Genomic DNA, 21,516 nt, shown 5'->3' on the forward strand with positions numbered 1-21,516 from the left:
ACAATGAGGTAACAACATCACCTCTTCTCAATTCTTGTCAGAAAAATCACATTAAAATCTAAACAGAAAAAGGAGTGTAGGTCAAGTGAACAGAAAAGACAAGACAGCTTACATTGCTAGTAACACTCATAGAATTAATGGTGTACTTCTGGAAACTCAGCCCCGTCGTAGTTTCCCTCTTCACAATAGTCCCACTTTGTAAATCCTTGGAAGTAATCAATTGTTTCACATAACTTTTTAGGCATATTCTGACATCAACTTCTTTCCTTTATGCCACAAATTATTATTAACATACTGTTGGTGTTGCAGCAGTTAGCCCTTATGCCTGAAGTCACAAATCCATACATGGAACATTTTGAAGCAAAGGCACTAGAATCTGCACAGTTCAAACCAATGAATCTGTTCTTACATGCATGACATGTTTGTCATGTGACCGCATGGAAAGGAAAACCTTTAAGAGTGTTTGGAATATCTTAACTATATCCATTCTTATATAAAATTTATGACAGAGCTTAGAAAAAAGAGGCTGGCTATCTTTCCTTAATTTGTTGGTTAAGACAAAACTGGGCAAAATCCCTGGGTCACAGTGTACATAGTAAACATGCACACAATTTTTTATATCTCTACACCTCAAGCTGTCACCACTCCTCACAGACAAAATTGATGCTGAAGACTCTGGTCTATGAAGTTCTTTACACTAGCAGACAAGGAGTGGCTTATGAAAGTATTACACACCCTCGAACAGTCTCCCTAAGGGATGCAGACTCATTCAACAGGCTTTGCAGTCAACATCAAGATTGCAAAAGAAAGAGGTTGAGACACACAGAAAAAGAGAACTAAGAATCACTTAACTACCTCGCACTGGCCCAGTATCTGGAGTGACTGGGGACTCCTACAGAAATATGGATTTCAGTGTCTTTCACTATCGTCAACAAAGATAAAAAGTCTTCTTTGTAATGTTAAAGACGCTCTAGGTCTCTGAGAGCCAAGTGTGTACGGCATTCCACACAAATGTCTTACACGGTGCAAGCTATTAGAACAGTTGATGAGAGGTTCGAGGAACGTCACGGATACACCAGACTAAAACAACTGTACAAATCGATGGTTGCCAAGCACTGTCTCAAATACACTCATCACCAGACGAGTATCGTGGTGCAAACACCAAGCTTCTGAGGCAATGTAATTAAGGAGACTACTGAATCAAAGACGTCAGACAAACTAATAAATGGGTATGGATACCTTAATTTTAACAAGGTTTGGGGCTACACACTCAATTCAGTGAGATCTTGCTGGCTATCATCTATCATTTCTACGAAAAGCTGCAAGAATGTGAACTTAACCTAACAGCGCACAGTTTGAAAAACTCGGGAAAGTCAAAAGACACAGTGGGCATCAAGAGTCGACTCACAATCGGGTATGAATAGCGGCATGAGACCAAATACAGTTCATAGTGTGGTTGGAGCGCAGGCAGCAATTACACAAGGCGGCACAATTCGCAGCACCTGAAGAAGACAAGTGGGTCAGTCGTCAAAACATTGGGTATAAAATGGACAGAATTCAGCTGTGCCACCCAGAAGTACACTGCTATTCAGGAAGGCTGAGGAAACCTGTGAGGTCACAAAACACATCAAAAATAACTGGCAGGGAACGGACACACACACACACACACACACACACACACACACACACACACACAGACAGACAAAGAGAGAGAGAGAGAGAGAGAGAGAGAGAAGACAATAATGACTACAAATTGGAAAAAAAGTAGTGTCCTATAAACTTATACCTATGAACTAATACTCGTTGAGATACAGGCCATACTGCTTGTGTGGTGAGCAGTCAGCAATCAGTGGTGTAAGCTATGTTGGCTGGGTTCAACTCTGTTTCTGGCCCTCCGACTATGATATTCTTGTCAGACTTGGCACTTGCAACTGTCTCCAACAAGAGTCATTCCATATGCATCATTTCAAGTTGTGCAGGCCTGAGCAGAAGACCAATGTTGCTGCAGTTAGTGAAAAACGTAGATAGTAATATGGATTCCTACTGTTCCACACAATGATGGAAAACAATACAGCTTTAGAAGCACAGCACAATCCTGCATTGAGACAGTCATGGTGAACATTACAGCCATGAAAAGATGACAAGCTGTGTACCCAGTGTGTGTATACCAACTTCAAAAGGCCGTGCGCATGACAAGTGTTTTCATTTACGTATCCTGACACGTACAGCGTCATCTATTATCAATTTTCACAATATTTTTTTCTTCTTCTTCCATACGTTTTTCCCCTTCTCCGATAATATTCCACTGCAATCTGACGTCATTCTGACCAGTGGTCTTATTTCTAGTGTTTCGAAAGTTTAACTTTAATTATAATCACCCCGTATTATACTTCTCTCTGTGAATGGTACCTTGTTGTTGTTGTGGTCTTCAGTCCTGAGACTGGTTTGATGCATCTCTCCATGCTACTCTATCCTGGGCAAGCTTCTTCATTTCCCAGTACCTACTGCAACCTACATCCTTCTGAATCTGCTTAGTGTATTCATCTCTTGGTCTCCCTCTATGATTTTTACCCTCCAATACTAAATTGGTGATCCCTTGATGCCTCAGAACATGTCCTACCAACCGATCCCTTCTTCTAGTCAAGTTGTGCCACAAACTTCTCTTCTCCCCAATTCTATTCAATACCTCCTCATTAGTTATGTGATCTACCCATCTAATCTTCAGCATTCTTCTGTAGCACCACATTTCGAAAGCTTCTATTCTCTTCTTGTCCAAGCTATTTATCGCCCATGTTTCACTTCCACACATGGCTACTCTCCATACAAATACTTTCAGAAACGACTTCCTGACACTTAAATCTATACTCGATGTTAACAAATTTCTCTTCTTCAGAAACGCTGTCCTTGCCATTGCCAGTCTACATTTTATATCCTCTCTACTTCGACCATCTTCAGTTATTTTGCTCCCCAAATAGCAAAACTCCTTTACTACTTTAAGCGTCTCATTTCCTAATCTAATTCCCTCAGCATCATCCGACTTAATTCGACTACATTCCATTATCCTCGTTTTGCTTTTGTTGATGTTCATCTTATACCCTCCTTTCAAGACACTGTCCATTCCTTTCAGCTGCTCACCCAGGTCCTTTGCTGTCTCTGACAGAATTACAATGTCATCGGCGAACCTCGAAGTTTTCACTTCTTCTCCATGGGTTTTAATACCTACTCCAAATTTTTCTTCTGTTTCCTTTACTGCTTGCTCAGTATACAGATTGAACAACATCGGGGAGAGGCTACAACCCTGTCTCACTTCCTTCCCAACCACTGCTTCCCTTTCACACCCCTCGACTCTTATAACTGCCATCTGGTTTCTGTACAAATTGTAAATTGCCTTTTGCTCCCTGTATTTTACCCCTGCCACCTTCAGAATTTGAAAGAGAGTATTCCAGTCAACACTGTCAAAAGCTTTCTCTAAGTCTACAAATGCTAGAAACGTAGGTTTGCCTTTCTTTAATCTTTATTCTTAGATAAGTCGTAGGGTAATTATTGCCTCACGTGTTCCAACATTTCTACAGAATCCAAACTGATCTTCCCCGAGGTCGGCTTCTACCAGTTTTTCCATTCATCTGTAAAGAATACGAGTTAGTGTTTTGCAGCTGTGACTCATTAAATTGATAGTTCGGCAATTTTCACATCTGTCAACACCTGCTTTCTTTATGATTGGAATTATTATATTCTTCTTGAAGTCTGAGGGTATTTCGCCTGTCTCATACATCTTGCTCAACAGATGGTAGAGTTTTGTCAGGAGTGGCTCTCCCAAGGCTGTCAGTAGTTACAATGGAATGTTGTCTACTCCCGGGGCTTTGTTTCGACTCAGGTCTTTCAGTGTTCTGTCAAACTCTTCACGCAGTATCGTATCTCCCATTTCATCTTCATCTACATCCTCTTCCATTTCCATAATATTGTCCTCAAGAACATTGCCCTTGTATAGACCCTCTATATACTCCTTCCACCTTTCTGCTTTCCCTTCTTTGTTTAGAACTGGGTTTCCATCTGAGCTCTTGATATTCATACAAGTGGTTCTCTTTTCTCCAAAGGTCTCTTTAATTTTCCTATAGGCAGCATCTATCTTACCCCCAGTGAGATCAGCCTCTACATCCATACATTTGTCCTCTAGCCATCCCTGCTTAGCCATTTTGCACTTCCTGTCGATCTCATTTTTGAGACGTTTGTATTCATTTACTGCATTTTTATATTTTCTCCTTTCATCAATTAAATTCAATATTTCTTCTGTTACCCAAGGATTTCTACTAGCCCTCGTCTTTTTACCTACTTGATCCTCTGCTGCCTTCACTACTTCATCCGTCAGAGCTACCCATTCTTCTACTACCGTATTTCTTTCCCCCATTCCTGTCAATTGTTCTCCTATGCTCTTCCTGAAACTCTGTACAACCTCTGGTTTAGTCAGTTTATCCAGGTCCCATCTCCTTAAATTCCCACCTTTTTGCAGTTTCTTCAGTTTTAATCTACAGTTCATAACTAACAGATTGTGGTCAGAGTCCACATCTGCCTCTGGAAATGTCTTACAATTTAAAACCTGGTTTCTAAATCTCTGTCTTACCATTATATAATCTATCTGAAACCTGTCAGTATCTCCAGGCTTCTTCCATGTATACAACCTTTTTTCATGATTCTTGAACCAAGTGTTAGCTATGATTAAGTTGTGCTCTGTGCAAAATTCTACCAGGCGGCTTCCTCTTTCATTTCTTACCCCCCATCCATAGTCACCTACTACGTTTCCTTCTCTCCCTTTTCCTACTACCGAATTCCAGTCACCCATGACTATTAAACTTTTGTCACCCTTCACTATCTGAATAAGTTCTTTTATTTCATCATACATTTCATCAATTTCTTCACCATCTGCAGAGCTAGTTGGCACATAAACTTGTACTACTGTAGTAGGCATGGGCTTCGTGTCTATCTTGGCCACAATAACGCTTTCACTATGCTGTTTGTAGTAGCTTACCCGCATTCTTATTTTTTTATTCATTATTAAACCTACTCCTGCATTACCCCTATTTGATTTTGTATTTATAACCCTGTATTCACCTGACCAAAAGTCTTGTTCCTCCCACCACCGAACTTCACTAATTCCCACTATATCTAACTTTAACCTATGCATTCCCCTTTTTAAATTTTCTAACCTACCTGCCCGATTAAGGGATCTGACATTCCACGCTCCAATCCGTAGAACGCTAGTTTTCTTTCTCCTGATAACGAAGTCCTCTTGATTAGTCTCCGCCCGGAGATCCGAATGGGGGACTATTTTACCTCCGGAATGTTTTACCCAAAAGGATGCCATCATCATTTCACCATACAGTAAAGTTGCATGCCCTCGGGAAAAATTACGGCTGTAGTTTCCCCTTGCTTTCAACTGTTCACAGTACCAGCACAGCAAGGCTGTTTTGGTTAGTGTTACAAGGCCAGATCAATCACCAAGACTGTTGCCCCTGCAACTACTGAAAAGGCTGCTGCCCCTCTTCAGGAACCATACGTTTGTCTGGCCTCTCAACAGATACCCCTCCATTGCAGTTGCTCTTACGGTACGGCTATCTGTATCGCTGAGGCACGCAAGCCTCCCCACCAACGGCAATGTCCATGGTACCTTATCTGTAAATAAAATACGAGCTTTGAAGTGTACATCTTGTAAGGTGGCATGACGGCATTTTAGTCCGAGAGCTCGTGCACGCTGCAAGTGATATGGAGAGAGTGATTGCTCATGCAAGTGTGATCCCAGAAGACCATTGTCAATGCCTTTGGCAGCTTCAGTTCCATGCACATTTGTTTTGAGATGTAAAATGCTCTTCCAATAACTTACATCAATAATGAGATATCCACTATGTGGATGTTCGTCATCTTTTGATGAATTAAAATTTTTTCTACTTAGCTTATTCTTTCACTGGTCTCATTCCCTTTTCTCTGGGGTATTAGTTTTTCAATTAGTTTCATCAGTACAAAGAAATTGTACATCTTCCTCTGGGGGACTCTATGTTCAAGTTATAAAAAACATCTCTCTTTAACTCATGTGTCTTTTGAAACCACTCTTTAACAATGAAGCATAACAAATCTCTTCATTACAATTCAATTTCCAAGACTTTCTGCCTTTGTTTTACAACAATTAAAATATAATGTCTTCTTACACTAAGACACAACTTCTCCTTAAGACAACTAAAATGTGTCTGCTCTCTCTCTTCCCACATCGCGCAAGCAGGCTAAACAGAGATACCGTAATAATGTACATGTAGACCAAAGAGTTTAATCATTTGCAAAGATATTCAACAAAAGTGTTTATATCGTTCTTAAATAAATTGACACGAAAATATTACAAAAGTTTGCATAAACATGTATGCAGTTGACTTTACTCAAATAGGCATATTTATATCTTTGTTAATGTAACTGCACAGATGTTAAATTTGTGCCCAGTGTAACAGTAGTTCATAAGCTATAAAGATTGATTTTTTTACAAAGTTTTTTTTTTTTTTTTTTTTTTTTTTTTTTTTTTAATTTTTAATCCCCCCCCCTCCACATACACAAAGTTACTGATACACACCAGTATCAGAGATTTCATACTAAGTATTAGGCTCAATTACATGACAGGATTCAGTCTTCTATTTGTCACAGTATCCCCTCCCGCATATCTGGTGTATTAACTGTGTGACGTCTGTCATGATCCTTAGTCCTCGTGGCATGCTGTTCCATGTCTGGGAGTTGCCGAAATAACTTGCAGAAAACTTTTTTTCACCCAGAATGTGATGCTAAGGATCTTGTTCAGTGTACGTAATACCCGCCTGGTGAATACACCGTCAGCTAAACTGTAGCAGCACAAGATCCTCAGCATCACATTCTTACTGAAAAAAGTTTTCTGCAAGTTATTTCAGAAACTCCCAATCATGGAACGATATACCACGAGGACTAAGGATCGTGACAGACATAACACAGTTCATACACCAGATACGCAGGAGGGGATACTGTGACGAACAGAAGATTGAAACCTGTCTTGTAATCGAGCCTAATAAGTAGTATGAAATCTCTGATACTGGTGCGTACCAGTAACTTTGTGTGTGTGAAAAAAAATAAAAAAAATTAGAAAAAGAAAATAGAAACTTTGATTTTTATACAATCTTTATGTGAACTACCATTTCACTAGACACAAATTTAACATCTGTGCAGTTACATTAACAAAGATACAAATATGCCCATTTTAGTAAAGTCAACCGCATACATGTTGATGCTACCTTTTGTAATGTTTACGTGTCAATTTATGTAAGAACAATTTAAACACCTTTGTTGAATATCTTTGCAAATGACTAAACTCTTCAGCCTACATGTACATTATTACGGTATCTCTGTCTGGCCTGCTCATGCAATGTGGGAAGAGACAGAACAGTGACATTTTAGTTGTCTTAAGATAAGTTGTGTCTTAGCGTGTGAGAAGACATTATATTTTAATTGTTGTAAAACAAAGGCAGAAAGTCTTGGAAACTGAATTGTAATGAAGAGACATGTTATACTTCACTGTTAAAGAGTTGTTTCAAAAGACACACGAGTTAAAGTGAAATGATCTTTATAACTTGTACATACAGTCTCCCAGATGAAGTAGTACAATTTCTTTGTACTGATGAAACTCATTGAAAAATTGATATCCTGGAGAAAAGTGAATGAGATTAGTAAAAGACTAAGCTAAGAAGCAAAATTCTAAACTCATCAAAGTGGGTACGCCTTTCAACTTCACTCAAAAATGACGAACACCCACATAGTGGATATGTCATTATCGATGTAAGTTATTGGAAGAGCATTTTACACCTCGAAACAAATGTCAAATGTGCAGGGAACTGTAACAGTGGTCTTGTGGGGTCACACTTGCATGAGCAATCACTCTTTCCGTTCCACTTGCAGCGTGCACGAGTTCTCGGGCTACAATACCCTCATGCTACATTAGAAGAGCTACACTTCAAAACTCTCATTTTATTTACAGATAAGGTACCACTCACATAGAGAAGTATAATACAGGGTGATTGTAATTAAAGTTAAACTTTCAAAACACTGCACACATAACACCGTTGGTCAGAATGACGTCAAATTGCAACACAATATTATTGGAGAAGGGGGAAAATGTATGGCAGAAAAAAATAAATAATGTGAAAATTGATCAATAGATGGCACTGTATGTATCAGAATATGTAAATGAAAACACCTGTCATGCGCACGACCCATTGAAGTTGGTATAAACACACCAGGTACATGGCTTTTCCTCCTTTCGCGCCTGCAATGTTCGCCATGACTGTCTCAATGCAGGATTTTGCTCTGCTTGTAAAGCTGTATTACACAAATGATGACTGTGCATACCTTGTTCTGCAGAAGTTCCAGACACTGAAGGATTTGAAGAAAGGCGTTGGTCCGATGACTACCATGGGTCTGGAGAAAATTATTCGGAAATTCAAAAAGACAGGTTCTTTTGGTGTGAAACCGGGTAGATGGAGAAAACGAATTAATCTGACGTCAGTGGAAGCAGTGGCCACAGCAATGCAGGAGGAGACAAGTAGTGATGTGCAAACATGTAGTGCACAGAGAATTGCCTGAACATTGGACATACCTGTGAGCATGGCGCGTAAAATCCTACAAAACATCCTTCTTTGCGATCCATTAAAAATTACCCATGTGCACAAGTTGCTTCCTATTGACCTGTCAGCAAGACAGACCTTTGCTTCAGAATTTCTTGCTCGCATGGAGGTAGACAATGATTGGCCGTGAAAGATTTTGTGGGCAGACGAAGCCCACTTTCATCTAACAGGATATGTCAATACACAGAATTGTCGAATATGGGCAACAGAAAATCCATAGGCAAATCAACCAGTACCACTTCATCCTGAAAAGGTCACTGTGTGGTGCGGGTTTATGGCATCATTTATCATAGGGCCATATTATTTCGAAGAGATGTGTTTCCGGTCCTGTTACCTGTACCGTCACTGGTAAATGCTACGAGTGTCTTTCGCACAACCACGTCATTCCAGCTCTCCAACAGCATGGATGTGTGGATGGGATCATTTTAAGCAAGATGGTTCACCTCTGCACATTGCAAATCCAGTTAAGCTGCTGCTCAACCGCCATTTCAGAAATGCTAGAATTATCAGCCATCATTTCCCTACAGGCTGGCCATCCCAATCACCTGATCTTAATCCGTGTGACTTCTGGCTGTGGAGCTATCTGAAAGATGTTGTGTTCAATGTTCTGATTGAAGACTTAGTTGCATTGAAGGCACGCATTGCGCAACACATTCTGAACGTGACCCTGGAAACACTTCGATCAGTTATGGAACATGCTGTTTTTCGATTTCAACTTGTTACAGAAAACAGTGGACAGCATACTGAACATGTTTTGTTAAAGTCACACGGAAATTAATAATCCGATTTGATTTTGATTGCGGTTTTAGCCTCAGGACGGTTAAAAACTGATCTGAGTGATGCTTTTTATGAGGTTTTTGGCCTCCGGAAAATTAAAAACCGATTTTTACCATCCAATATGATATGACCTTGCCGTGGTGGCTGGGCTTATGTAACTAGCAGTATTACATCTGTACACCCATGCACACTGAGTAGTACAGTTTGTTTAACGTCAAAGTCACACCTTCGGCATTCTTGTACGATTCATTTATCATACTTTGCCAGACATATTAACAGCTGCCCTTTATCGCCAAACTGCAATAATAAATTACCCACAGCATTCTCACCAAAAGATGACGGACAGGATTTAAGCACTACAGGGCACCGCTGCACATTCTATGCCACGTGCAAAAGTACCTATCGTCGACATTTGGTAAGCAACAGATTGGTAGAGGTTCAACTGCCTTCAATCCTTTGAATTTCCAGCTGTGCGGACATTTAACATTTTGAGAACTGGGCACCTTTGGCGTCATTCAACAAACTCGTACTGTGCTTTTTCAAAGCCTTTTTAGAATTTTGTTTAGTAGATTCTACTGCGAAAAAATTATGTCAGGTTATTGCATTTGAAAGAAGATCTTTTCTCTGAGATACTGCAAAGAAACATAAGACCTACACAGTGATCATTTTTTATACTGAAATAAAAATAATGTGTTGTTTTAATAAAACAAAACATTTTTTTCATCTTTTCTTTCCTTATTGCAGACAGAATTAGAAACTGGTGGTACTAAAAATAAATCTTTTTGAAAATATAGTTTTTATTGAAAACTGCTTAGCATTAAAACTTTTGAAGGATTTTGGAAAGCAAAGTCCTACCTCACGTACTTCTCAACAGAACCTGGTACATTTTCTTGTCACTTTTCCAGATCATGCCTCGATTCATTCTGCACAAACGTAACATCTTCTCTGGGGCCTCTGTGACATTTCTGTAACCAGCTTCAGTATAAGAAAATATCTTCCATTGAGTCTGTTTACAAGTGAACTACCTTGTGGGAAAGCCTCCTTTGTGTATCAAAGCCACTTCAATTTAGTAATGAATTCAAGATGATGTCTACTAATAGGCAAATGAAGTTACAATTGTTATCATGAAAATGTGAAAAAAGCTTTATTCCACCACTTTATTTACTTCATCTCAAAAGGGTAGCAGCCCATTAGCTGGTCACTGCATTGTTTTTATTACAATGCAAAATACAGATTTTCTGTTATTCCTAATGTTGCTACCAGCTTTTGGACAACTGGACTGTTACCTAGCCCTTTTCCGTTTTCCAGTAGTGTACTATAAGATCATTTTGAAAATAAATACAAAGCTTTTAGCAGACTACAATTGATGCATTTTTCAATACATGTAATATCATGAGACACGGCGCGTTGCAACACGATGAACGTAAAAGCTGCAAAGCAAGTGATACACAATGTCTGGATTCCTCACCACTCAACACAAGTGACAGGTGCTGCCATCTATGTTTTTTCATTATAGTGCAGGCATCATAGGGTACCTTTATACACCCGACAGATGCAACACAAAATTTGGAATATATTAACAGAGCTGAGAAACAGCCAGCGGAGATATGTTGCTCGTCTTTTTCAAGCAAAATCTATGCGATGTACAAGCTACGTTGCTCTTCTTCAAAGTGTTAAAGATATTGGTGTATTCTGCAGCCATCAACAATGTGCACATGTGTAACACCAAATCTGAGCATGTGTCTACACAAATTTGTGACTCTGTGAGGAGGAGAGCTGAAGGGTGTGTGACAACAAATGGAAACCACAAGGAATGTTGGAAGTACAGGTGCCTGTCGTACGACAGCCTGGGGTGTAACTCGATTAATCTACATATACAACTATACTCTGCAAACCACTGCGAAGTGCATGGCAGGGGGTATGTTCCATAATAACAGTAATCAGGGTTTCTTTCTGTTCCACTTACGTATGAAGCACAGGAATAATTATAATTTTAATGTCTTTGTGCAGACTGTAATTGTTCTAATCTTATCCCCACAAGCCCTGTGTGAGCAATACACATTGCTAAGATCATTGTTTAAAACCAGTTCTTGAAACTTCGTTAGTAGACTTTCTTGGGTATTTTACGTCTATCTTCAAGGGTCTGCCAGTTCAGTTCCTTCAGTAGCTCTGTGACTCTATCCCACATGTCAAACAAACCTGTGACCATTCGTGTTGCCCTTCTGCGTATATATTCAACATTCCCATTTAGTCCTATTGGTAAGGGTTTCACACACGTCAGCAATATTCCAGAACTGGTTGTACGAGTGATTTGTAAGCAGTCTCCTTTGTAGACTGACTGCACTTCCCCAGTATTCTACCAATAAACCGAAATCTACTTCCTGTTTCACCCACGACTGATCCTATGTGATTATTTCATTTCATATCCCTACAGAGTGTCACACCCAGGTATTTGTACGAGTTGGCCGATTGCAGTAGTGACTCACTGACATAATAGTCATAGAATATTACATTTTTTTCACTATACGAAGTGTATAACTTTACATTTTTGAACATTTAAAGCAAGTCTCTATTGGTCCCTCATGGACAGGGGACATCAGCTGGTTAAGCAATTGTCAATATCAATGAAATACTCCAACAGCTGTGTAACTAAGATGATGATTTTTTTTAATTTAATTTTATTTTTTTTTATTTTGACAACAACCAGTTTCAGCATTCCACTATGCCATCTTCAAAGCCATCATCTTTAAAGCAAGTTGCCAACCTTTGCAGTACTTTGACATCTTATCAAGATCTGACTGATGTTTATTCAGTATCTTTCATGTAGCACTCCATTATAGAGAACTGCAAATATGCGACATGAACAGCAACGGTCCCCACACACCACCCTGGAGCATACCCAAAGTTATTTCTACATCTGACGATGACTCTACAACCAAGATAACAACCTGCATCCTATGTACCAAAAGTCTTCAATCCAGTCACAAATTTCACTTGATATCCTATATAATCGTACTTTTGACAATAAAAGTAGATGTGGTACTGAGTCAAATGCTTTTCAGAAATTAAGAGATACTGCATTACCTGCCTGCCTTGATCCAAAGCTTTCAGAATGTCATGTAACAGAAGTGTGACATGGGTTTCATGTGATCTGTGTGTGTTGCAGTCACGTTGATGGCAAAATTTTTGCTGTTTTGACTAGCAGTGCCCCCTGTAAAAATATGAGACGCTTTCTCCAATCAACCTGTACACAAATCAGAACAGATGAGATGGGCCGGTGCAGGACGACAGATGCTGAGAGGCGACCTTGGAGACTGCACTGGGTGAAGAAACCGGAAGGTGGTACTCACGACGGGCTGACCCCTCCACATAGTATGAGATTGGCTGGGCTACTGGTTACCCATATTTCAGGATCCTTATTGTTCTCTGGGTCCACAACCAGTTACACAATATCCAGAAGCTTTGTCCATCAGCAGTCTTTTTAAGCTGATCACTGCGCCATTTTAAGTGGAGTTCCATTTGATATGCCTACAAACTGTTACATCTAGGTATTCGAACAAGTTTACTGACTGAAATTGTGACTTGCTGGTATTTTAGTTGCAGTATACTATGTTTTTGCAAGTTATGAACTGCACAGTTTTACATTTCTGAACATTTAAAGCAAGATGCAAATCTTAGCTCCAATTTGAAACCTTATCAAGATATGACTGAATATGTCTGCGCCTATTTTTCAGATAGATAACTACATTGCCTGCAACAAGTGCGAGGTTATTAATTTTGTCTGCAAGGTCATTTATACACAATATGGATAGTAAGGATCCTTAAACATTTTGATGGGGCATACCTCAAGTTACATCTATATCTGTGGGCAAATCTATATCTACAACCATGTGCTCCATCCTCTCTACCGAAAAATCCTCAATACAGTTGATTAGTGACTACACAGAACATTATTTACAGATTTAATCTATTAGGTTATCTTTAATACACCAGAGACTCTGCTGTCACACACCTCTGCTTGTAAGTTTTTGGACAGACTTCTCATTAACTTGATGCCCAATCTTCTTTTGCCAGGTTCATTAGTCTGTACGGTAAATTAAGTAACTGGTTCTTCTTCAACTTGAAATGTTTGTGAAGGAAAATGGTGGCCACATGAGTGATATCATTTTCAAGTGATAGGCATTTTAAATTGCAAGCATTGTGAATCCATGCTGTATTTATTTTATATCTTTGTGAATAAATTTGTATCACTAGCAGAGGTTTCAAAACTGCCTGTTTCCCTGCCACGTCTGTTACACGAGATGCAAGGATGTCATAACAGACAACTAGGTCTATTAGCTGAAAACATGATGATGATGTACATCTGTTTGACCCTCAACAAAAAATAAAGTAATGTACTGTATCTAAACAGACAGATAGATCCATTATTGTATGACTGCATGATTACCGAGCAATTACACCCATTAAATACCTAAGAGAATGCGGATGGAGGAATACAAGTGAAATGACCACACAAAACTAACTGCAGGTAAGGCAGATGTCAGAATGAGATTCACTGGATGAATCCTCAGGATGTATGGGCCACCCAGAAGTGAAGTGCCTTACAAAACCTTCCTTCCACCAATACCCGAATACTGCTCATCTGTCTGTGATCCTTACACCTAAAATTGATAGTAAACAGAGAAGATGCAAAGAAGTGCATTTTTAGATTACACATATGCTCAACAAACTCCAGTAGTGGGGGCTGCAAGAGTGGTGCTGAATTTCACGGTGAGGTTTACAGATAAAGTTCTGAGGTTTGTATTGCTCATTCTGTAAATACATACTATACAAGACCATGTTGTCCACATTGCACAATTTAAGAATATTTGTTTGTTTTTGGATGGAGTAGACTATCTTTTACATAATTCTAAGTTCTGTGAGAATGAAAAATTATTTAAACGAAAATTCATTTCCCAACATAAGTAACCCTGTCCTTTTTCCGATTCAAAGCCACCTTCCTCGACGAGGGTGTGCGACATTACGATAATGCTGCCTCTCTCCACTCGAAGAAGTTACAAAATGTTTATTTCAATTTCTGACGGTTTGAGTTAGTCAATTAAGATGAGTTCGATTAAGAACAGTGATTGCAAATCATCAATAGCATGGTTTATTACCACAATTATTAATAATTTCAAACATTTTTTAAGATACTTGGCTTTAGTGCTATTGTGCATGTCACCGTACAACACTGATCATTTTACAATTCTCAAAGCAAACAAAATGCGGTACGAATAACAAAAGAAAATCAGCAAATACACCCGAGCAATGTCAGTGAGCACATTGTCTGAACTCAACTCAACTTATTCCCACTCACTATCACATAAATAATGCAGTGTGAATAATTACAGTGAATTCTTTCTTACGAAAGGGCATGTCTCACGTGAACACAGTTAGCAAGCACGTGCGACCCATGCTGACAAGAGCATCATCTCAATCCCACTGCTAAGCTCGGACTAACTGTTGCACCATGCCAAGCACTCGTGCCCAGCAACAAAAATCACACTCATAGTCAGCAGGAAGTGATTATTGTGGAATTCTTACCTCAGCTAAACAAGAGGTAGCTGGAACACACACTCTGCGATGAAGTAGATCGATACATTTATGAACAAACGTTACAAACAATGGCAAATACCTTGATGTGTGAGAATCTAAGATCGTCAAACCCCCGTTGCACTGAAGCCCTCATTCAAACCTTGTCCCCCAAAACCAAATGACAAGTAGCAACACCTACACTTTAAAAGTTATCACCATATCCACATCAAATGCCCCCCCCCCCCCCTCCCGACAGACTGGCAAGCTGTCCCACAACTACCCCTACAGGCATTATTCACAAACTAATGCCCTCCTGTCAGAAGCACCCTCATCACCTAGGATCTGATATGCCTCCACTGAACATACCACACACTCTCGGACTGAGCCCTGAAATTGGATACCCTCCCTTTTGTCTCCCACCTACTCCACCCAGTGTTGGCATCCATCGCTCTGGTCGCCTCTGTAACTTAACAGTCAGACTCTACAACAATGTCACATGATTATCCACACCTTGATGTTGCTACCCCGCAATATTGTCCTGTCCCAAACACCTGTTGTTAACTGTATGATTAGTTATGATAAAATGACTGGAAACATCACATTGGTGGTTAAAAAATTATTGTAGCTTGAATATTATTAAAGTATGCCAAGGCAATGGCACACTGAGAATCCACAATGTTCTTGGTACAATTTGTTACAATTGTCAGTTAATAACACACCTATGTTTAACACTTTCAGAAGTGCTCGTATAGCACAATGGGTAGCGTCACAGAATTCTCAGGTGTATGTCATTGTGTCACTGGTCTGCGCCTCCTTGGAGACAATTTTTTTTTTTTACTGACAGTGGCGTTTCTTAGCAGGTTCTGATACTTTCTTGTTAAATTAATAAAAGTATGTTCTCCAATATCCCATGTCATGCACTTTCTGGGAAGTCAGTTTGTTTGCTTGTTTGGTTTTAGCTACAGAACAGCATGCACTACTTACACGTTCTTGTTTTAAGTGTATTCCACATATTGTAGTAGTGATTCTTGCTGAAGAAACAGTGATCAAGTACGAATGGCCTTAGGATTTTACTAAACAGTAAGAATAACAAAATCATTTTTATCTTACATGGTGAATTATTGTAAATTTGCATCACACTACTTGTAATGGAACTTTTGTACGCCACTGTTATTACTGACTGAACATGGTACATTCCTTTTTGCCTTACAACATTTTCATGGATATTAAAGTTTTTATTTATATAATGGAAGGAAACATTCCACATGGGAAAAATTATATTAAAAACAAAGATGAGGTGACTTACCGAACAAAAGCGCTGGCAGGTCGATAGACACACAAACAAACACAAACATACACACAAAATTCAAGCTTTCGCAACAAACTGTTGCCTCATCAGGAAAGAGGTAAATAACTTACACTTACCTCTTTCCTGATGAGGCAACAGTTTGTTGCGAAAGCTTGAATTTTGTGTGTATGTTTGTGTTTGTTTGTGTGTCTATCGACCTGCCAGCGCTTTTGTTCGGTAAGTCACCTCATCTTTATATAAAGTTTTTATTTATGTATACTACAGACAAAACATGACTAGCCTATGGACAAGGGAGTAACTGTCCATTTTAACAGAGCTAACATAGCAAATCTATGCTCATCCCTTTAATAATCAATATGACGTGCGAGCGAGACGCAGCCAACAACAGCCACTGGAGCGCACTGCAATCGCATATACCACATCGAGGAACACATGCCATACGCACAAGTTACATTGTTTCTGAGTTTTCAGCAGCACGCTGAACTCGGAACACTCAGTGTTGACATTCGAAACCACAGTCTGTGTGTAACAGTTTTAAACGCTACTCCACTGGTAAGTATGGGACAATAATGATCCAAACTAATATCTCCATAAAGAGATATAAAAAATTAATAATTAAAAAAATATTACGACTTACTTACACTTGGAAACCTTGTCGGCTCTGGCACTTCTCTCGGAAGCAGTTTGTCATCCATATTAGTGCCTGTAAGGAAAGGGACACATTAGAGACAAAGGCCAGTAATTTTAATTACAATTCTAGAAACTGAATCAGTGCCAGGTAGGACATACAATTCTCCTGCACTTGTGTATGCATGCACCTCTCCCCCACAAATAAACAGTTCAATAACCGAGCGAGTTGCCTCATTTGGCACTATCAGTATATGCAGTAAAAATATACTGATACTTACTTAGAATATTGTAAAAAGTAAATTAAGAACTACAAAAAATGAAAACCATGACTAAAAGAACTTCAATGATCCTGGTCTCACCTTGAAATAAAACAACAATCTTATCCCACCAGTTTTAAGATATGAATGTGCAATGCAGAGATTAACAATTCCAGAACTGGCCTATGATGAATACTGACTTATTTAACTGCCTCTCACTATGGCTATCATAAACAGCTTTCCACAGATAAATCAATACGAGGCCTCAAAAGTGAAGAGCTGGCAGAGCTAAGCAAGAAAAATTAGGCTGTTGGTGCATACTGTGGCTCTCACAAAGCCTTGCAACTGGGGGAGGGAGGGGTGGGGGGTGGGGGCAGAACGGGAGGAGGGGGAGTGGTGGTGCAATACAGCTGAACAAAAGGATTTATTCCAAAAGCTAGCATGTTTTCCTTCATTTTTGGTTTGTCTGTCAATGACTCAAGGCCGTTGTTCTTCAGTGAGTTGTCTCCCTTACCCCTACAGAGATAAAATATTCTTAATATCTGCAGCCATTTTTTCTCAGTTGCTACTTCAGTTATGCTTCATTATACACGCTGTTACAAAAAGGCACGGCCAAACTTTCAGGAAACATTCCTCACACACAAAGAAAGAAAATATGTTATGTGGACATGTGTCCGGAAATGCTTACTTTCCATGTTACAGCTCATTTTATTACTTCTCTTTAAATCTCATTAATCATGGAATGGAAACACACAGCAAGAGAACGTACCAGCGTGACTTCAAACACTTTGTTACAGGAAATGTTCAAAATGTCCTCCGTTAGCGAGGATACGTGCATCCACCCTCCGTCGCACGGAAACCCTGATGTGCTGATGCAGCCCTCAAGAATGGCGTATTGTATCACAGCCGTCCACAATACGAGCACGAAGAGTCTCTACATTTGGTACCGAGGTTGCGTAGACAAGAGCTTTCAAATGCCCCCATAAATGAAAGTCAAGAGGGTTGAGGTCAGGAGAGCGTGGAGGCCACGGAATTGGTCCGCCTCTACCAATCCGTCGGTCACCGAATCTGTTGTTGAGAAGCGTACGAACACTTTAACTGAAATGTGCAGGAGCTCCATCGTGCACGAACCACAATTTGTGTCGTACTTGTAAAGGCACATGTTCTAGCAGCACAGGTAGAGTATCCCGTATGAAATCATGATAACGTGCTCCATTGAGCGTAGGTGGGAGAAGAAACTAAAATGAGCTCTAACATGGAAATTAAGCATTTCCGGACACAAGTCCACATAACATCTTTTCTTTATTTGTGTGTGAGGAATGTTTCCTGAAAGTCTGGCCGTACCTTTTTGTAACACCCTGTATACATATGAAAAATCACTCTTTTGCAACTGAATGTTTTATTTGTGTGTACTAAATAAGTAAGAGCATTTTCAGTGTGCCAAAGTATATATTATGGGCAGTGCAGTGTTTAAATGCAACCTAAAAATGGAAGAAATCTCTACTATGTGCACCTAGTACATGCAAAAGAATGTATGGATATGTGACAAGGACATAAAAATGAATACCATCGAGGACGCCCAGCATGAATAGGCAAAATATGTTTGATACATCTAAATAAGAATGATTTTTTTCTTGTCTACAAGATAAAGCACATGGAAATAAAATTTGTCAAAGTAAAATTTGCCAAACCCTGAAAAAGTGGACCCAATACTAGGCAGGCTAAATATTACAGGAAAGAAAAAAGAACACAGATAAACTAATTAAGCAGCTCAGTTCAAAGCGTTTCATCATTAGAAGCATCTCTCATCTCTCACTGTGTTGTTCTGAAGACAAGAGGGTTTTCTCATTTTCCCACTGTCACTACCTGTTGTCTTGTGGACTTACTATATACACTGGGGGAGTGCACCTACAGTAATTAAGCAAAATGTTTGTACAACAGCAAGTAGTATAACTACTGAATAAATTAGATAACTGTACATCTTACACAAGGCTTGACACTCAATTCCCAACACGTTTACTCCCAAACGGTTGTTGTTGCTGACAATAAAAATCAGATTTAGCTGAAATGTTTCTTACACAGTCACAATAAAGACACGACAACAATTTTCATCTAGACTTTGCCTGGTTGTGTACTCTGATGGAAGATATACAACAAATTCCAATCCAACATAAAGCAAGAAATTGCAAATCCCTGCCAATTCAAAAGAAAATTAAAAACATACCTCATTAACTACTCTTTCAACTATCTGAAGATCTAGGTTCAGTGATATGTTAGCCATATAGTAAATATTAGTGTTTGTGATAAAGCTGTATGACAAGTAATAATGTACTATAAATAACACTCAGTATTTATGGATGTAAAAATATTTTCTTTGAAAAATGCTTTGTAATAAAATGAATAGTAAGTTGCCGAAAGCCAAAGCTACATATTAAAAATTAGGAAGTAGCAGCTTCTTCCAAAATAGCAGCTTTCTTTCCAGTGCCTTGGATTAAAGTCAGGTGGAATTAATATGAACAGTGTTTAGTATAGGGATAGTTTATTGTTAGCAAAGTATACACATTAAGTTTCTTTGACTCACCTCCATTTTGGTAAAATTTACCGGTATGCCTCGACATGTTTCTGCCCTGAAGATTCTCTTTCTCGACAAGATCTGCAGAATGTGACCAACCAATGCAAACTTTTCATTTCGGATGCACCAGAAGCTTAGTTTCGAAAACCATATTTAGTTCAGTGAAAGCACAATAGAATATGTTCACTATTCCATTTACTTCTTTCACTGTCCAACTTTCATTAACTACAAAACATCACAGACAGAAAGTGTGACTTCATTTTGAATTTGTACCGCTAACTTCTCAATGTGTGGATCACACATTATTCCTGTCCCATTATTATTGACAAGCTTGGCGTGGTATTTATAAACCCAAAGAAATTTGTAAGTAACAAATGTCTGGGTGTAGATTGTGTACATCTAAATAGGCTATTCTCAGTGACTGAGTAAAATGTTTTTCGACATTTGCAAAATCACCAATTATCAGGGAAACTGACAGTGTGTGGAACGGATGTTAAAAACAAAAGAATCAACTGCAAATAAAAAATGTAGATATATTGGAAAATATGATTTACTTAAAAGCATTCAAAACAGTGATAAACATTTTCTAATGCATTCAAATATAAATGGTATAGCCTTAGATTTGTTGTAACCCAAGTTATTCTAAAACTGATGAACTTCCAAGTTTTACTTTCAGAATGTTCAAATTTAAAAATTGTATGTTTAAACAAACATTGGCTGACAAAGGCAGTACAGAAATTCTAAACAAAATTGAACATTTTACACTTGTCAGTAGTTTTTGTGGAGGTAAAAGGTCTCATGGGGGCTGCTGCATGCTTCTAAATGACTCAATAAATTTTAAAGACAGTGAGTTCGATTGTTTGAATGAGGAAGGTAATTTTGAAAGTTGTGCTGTGGAACGAATTGGTTTAAATACTGTATCTCTTTACAGAATTCCTGGAAATGCTGTAACAAAATTCTTTTTATCTAAATTTCAATGTCTATTAGAAAGACTTCCGAAAACCAGAAAGAAAAAAAAAATGTAATTGCAGCCAACTTTAATATAAATGTATTAAATAATAATAATGACATTGTAAATCTTTGTCACTTAATTCAGAAACATGCTTTTAATTTAAATTTCACTTAAAGTACTAGAAGAAATAGCCACTTTGAAACACATATTATCAGTTTCCAAAAATAGGAAAACCAAACCGTGTGAAAACATGTTTTGAAAGGAAAGAGAATGTAAATATATTTCCTAAAAAACTATAAACAGGCTTCTAGATAATAGTGTGTCAAGTGAAAAAAATTTCAAAACATTCCTAAATGGTTTCCTAGATTTTTCAACTAAACTTTCTCCCTCAAGCCTGGCAACAAAGAGTGGCCAACAAAATAAACTGGATTACACAAGGAATAAAAGTTTCTAGTGCCAGGAAAAGACAACTTCACAATGAGTTAAAACATGACAAAAATTCTTACTAAAGAGATATAAGAATACATTCAAAAAAGTTGTACAGGCAGCAAGAAAATTGGATAACAACCTGTTTATTAGTAAACATGAAAATAAATCAAGGGCTATTTCAGATGTTCTCAAATCTGTTAAAACATTCAAAAGAATTATCCCAAAAGATGTAGAAGATGCTGCAGTGCCTTTAAAAAACAAGAAATCAGCTGGGTGGGATGAAATTCCAACCACTGCAGTCAAGGCTGTTTATAACATCATTTCTTATCCATTGGCTG

At 38.6% G+C, this 21,516-nt stretch overlaps 1 protein-coding gene across 4 annotated transcripts in view; it reads right to left on the minus strand.

The window, feature by feature from the left end:
* LOC124720114 overlaps positions 1 to 21,516 on the minus strand; it is a 100,737-nt gene that overhangs the window by 75,087 nt on the left and 4,134 nt on the right. For 3 of the 4 annotated variants that reach the window (XM_047245412.1, XM_047245410.1, XM_047245411.1), the window contains exon 2: positions 16,980 to 17,041. In XM_047245412.1, the coding sequence (XP_047101368.1) occupies positions 16,980 to 17,041 (62 nt within the window). Of the gene's footprint in view, positions 1 to 16,975; positions 17,042 to 21,516 lie in introns of all 4 variants that reach the window. The other variant, XM_047245413.1, reaches the window with a different exon arrangement.

Source organism: Schistocerca piceifrons, chromosome 11 (assembly GCF_021461385.2).
Source record: "Schistocerca piceifrons isolate TAMUIC-IGC-003096 chromosome 11, iqSchPice1.1, whole genome shotgun sequence".
NCBI classification, from domain to species: domain Eukaryota; kingdom Metazoa; phylum Arthropoda; class Insecta; order Orthoptera; family Acrididae; genus Schistocerca; species Schistocerca piceifrons.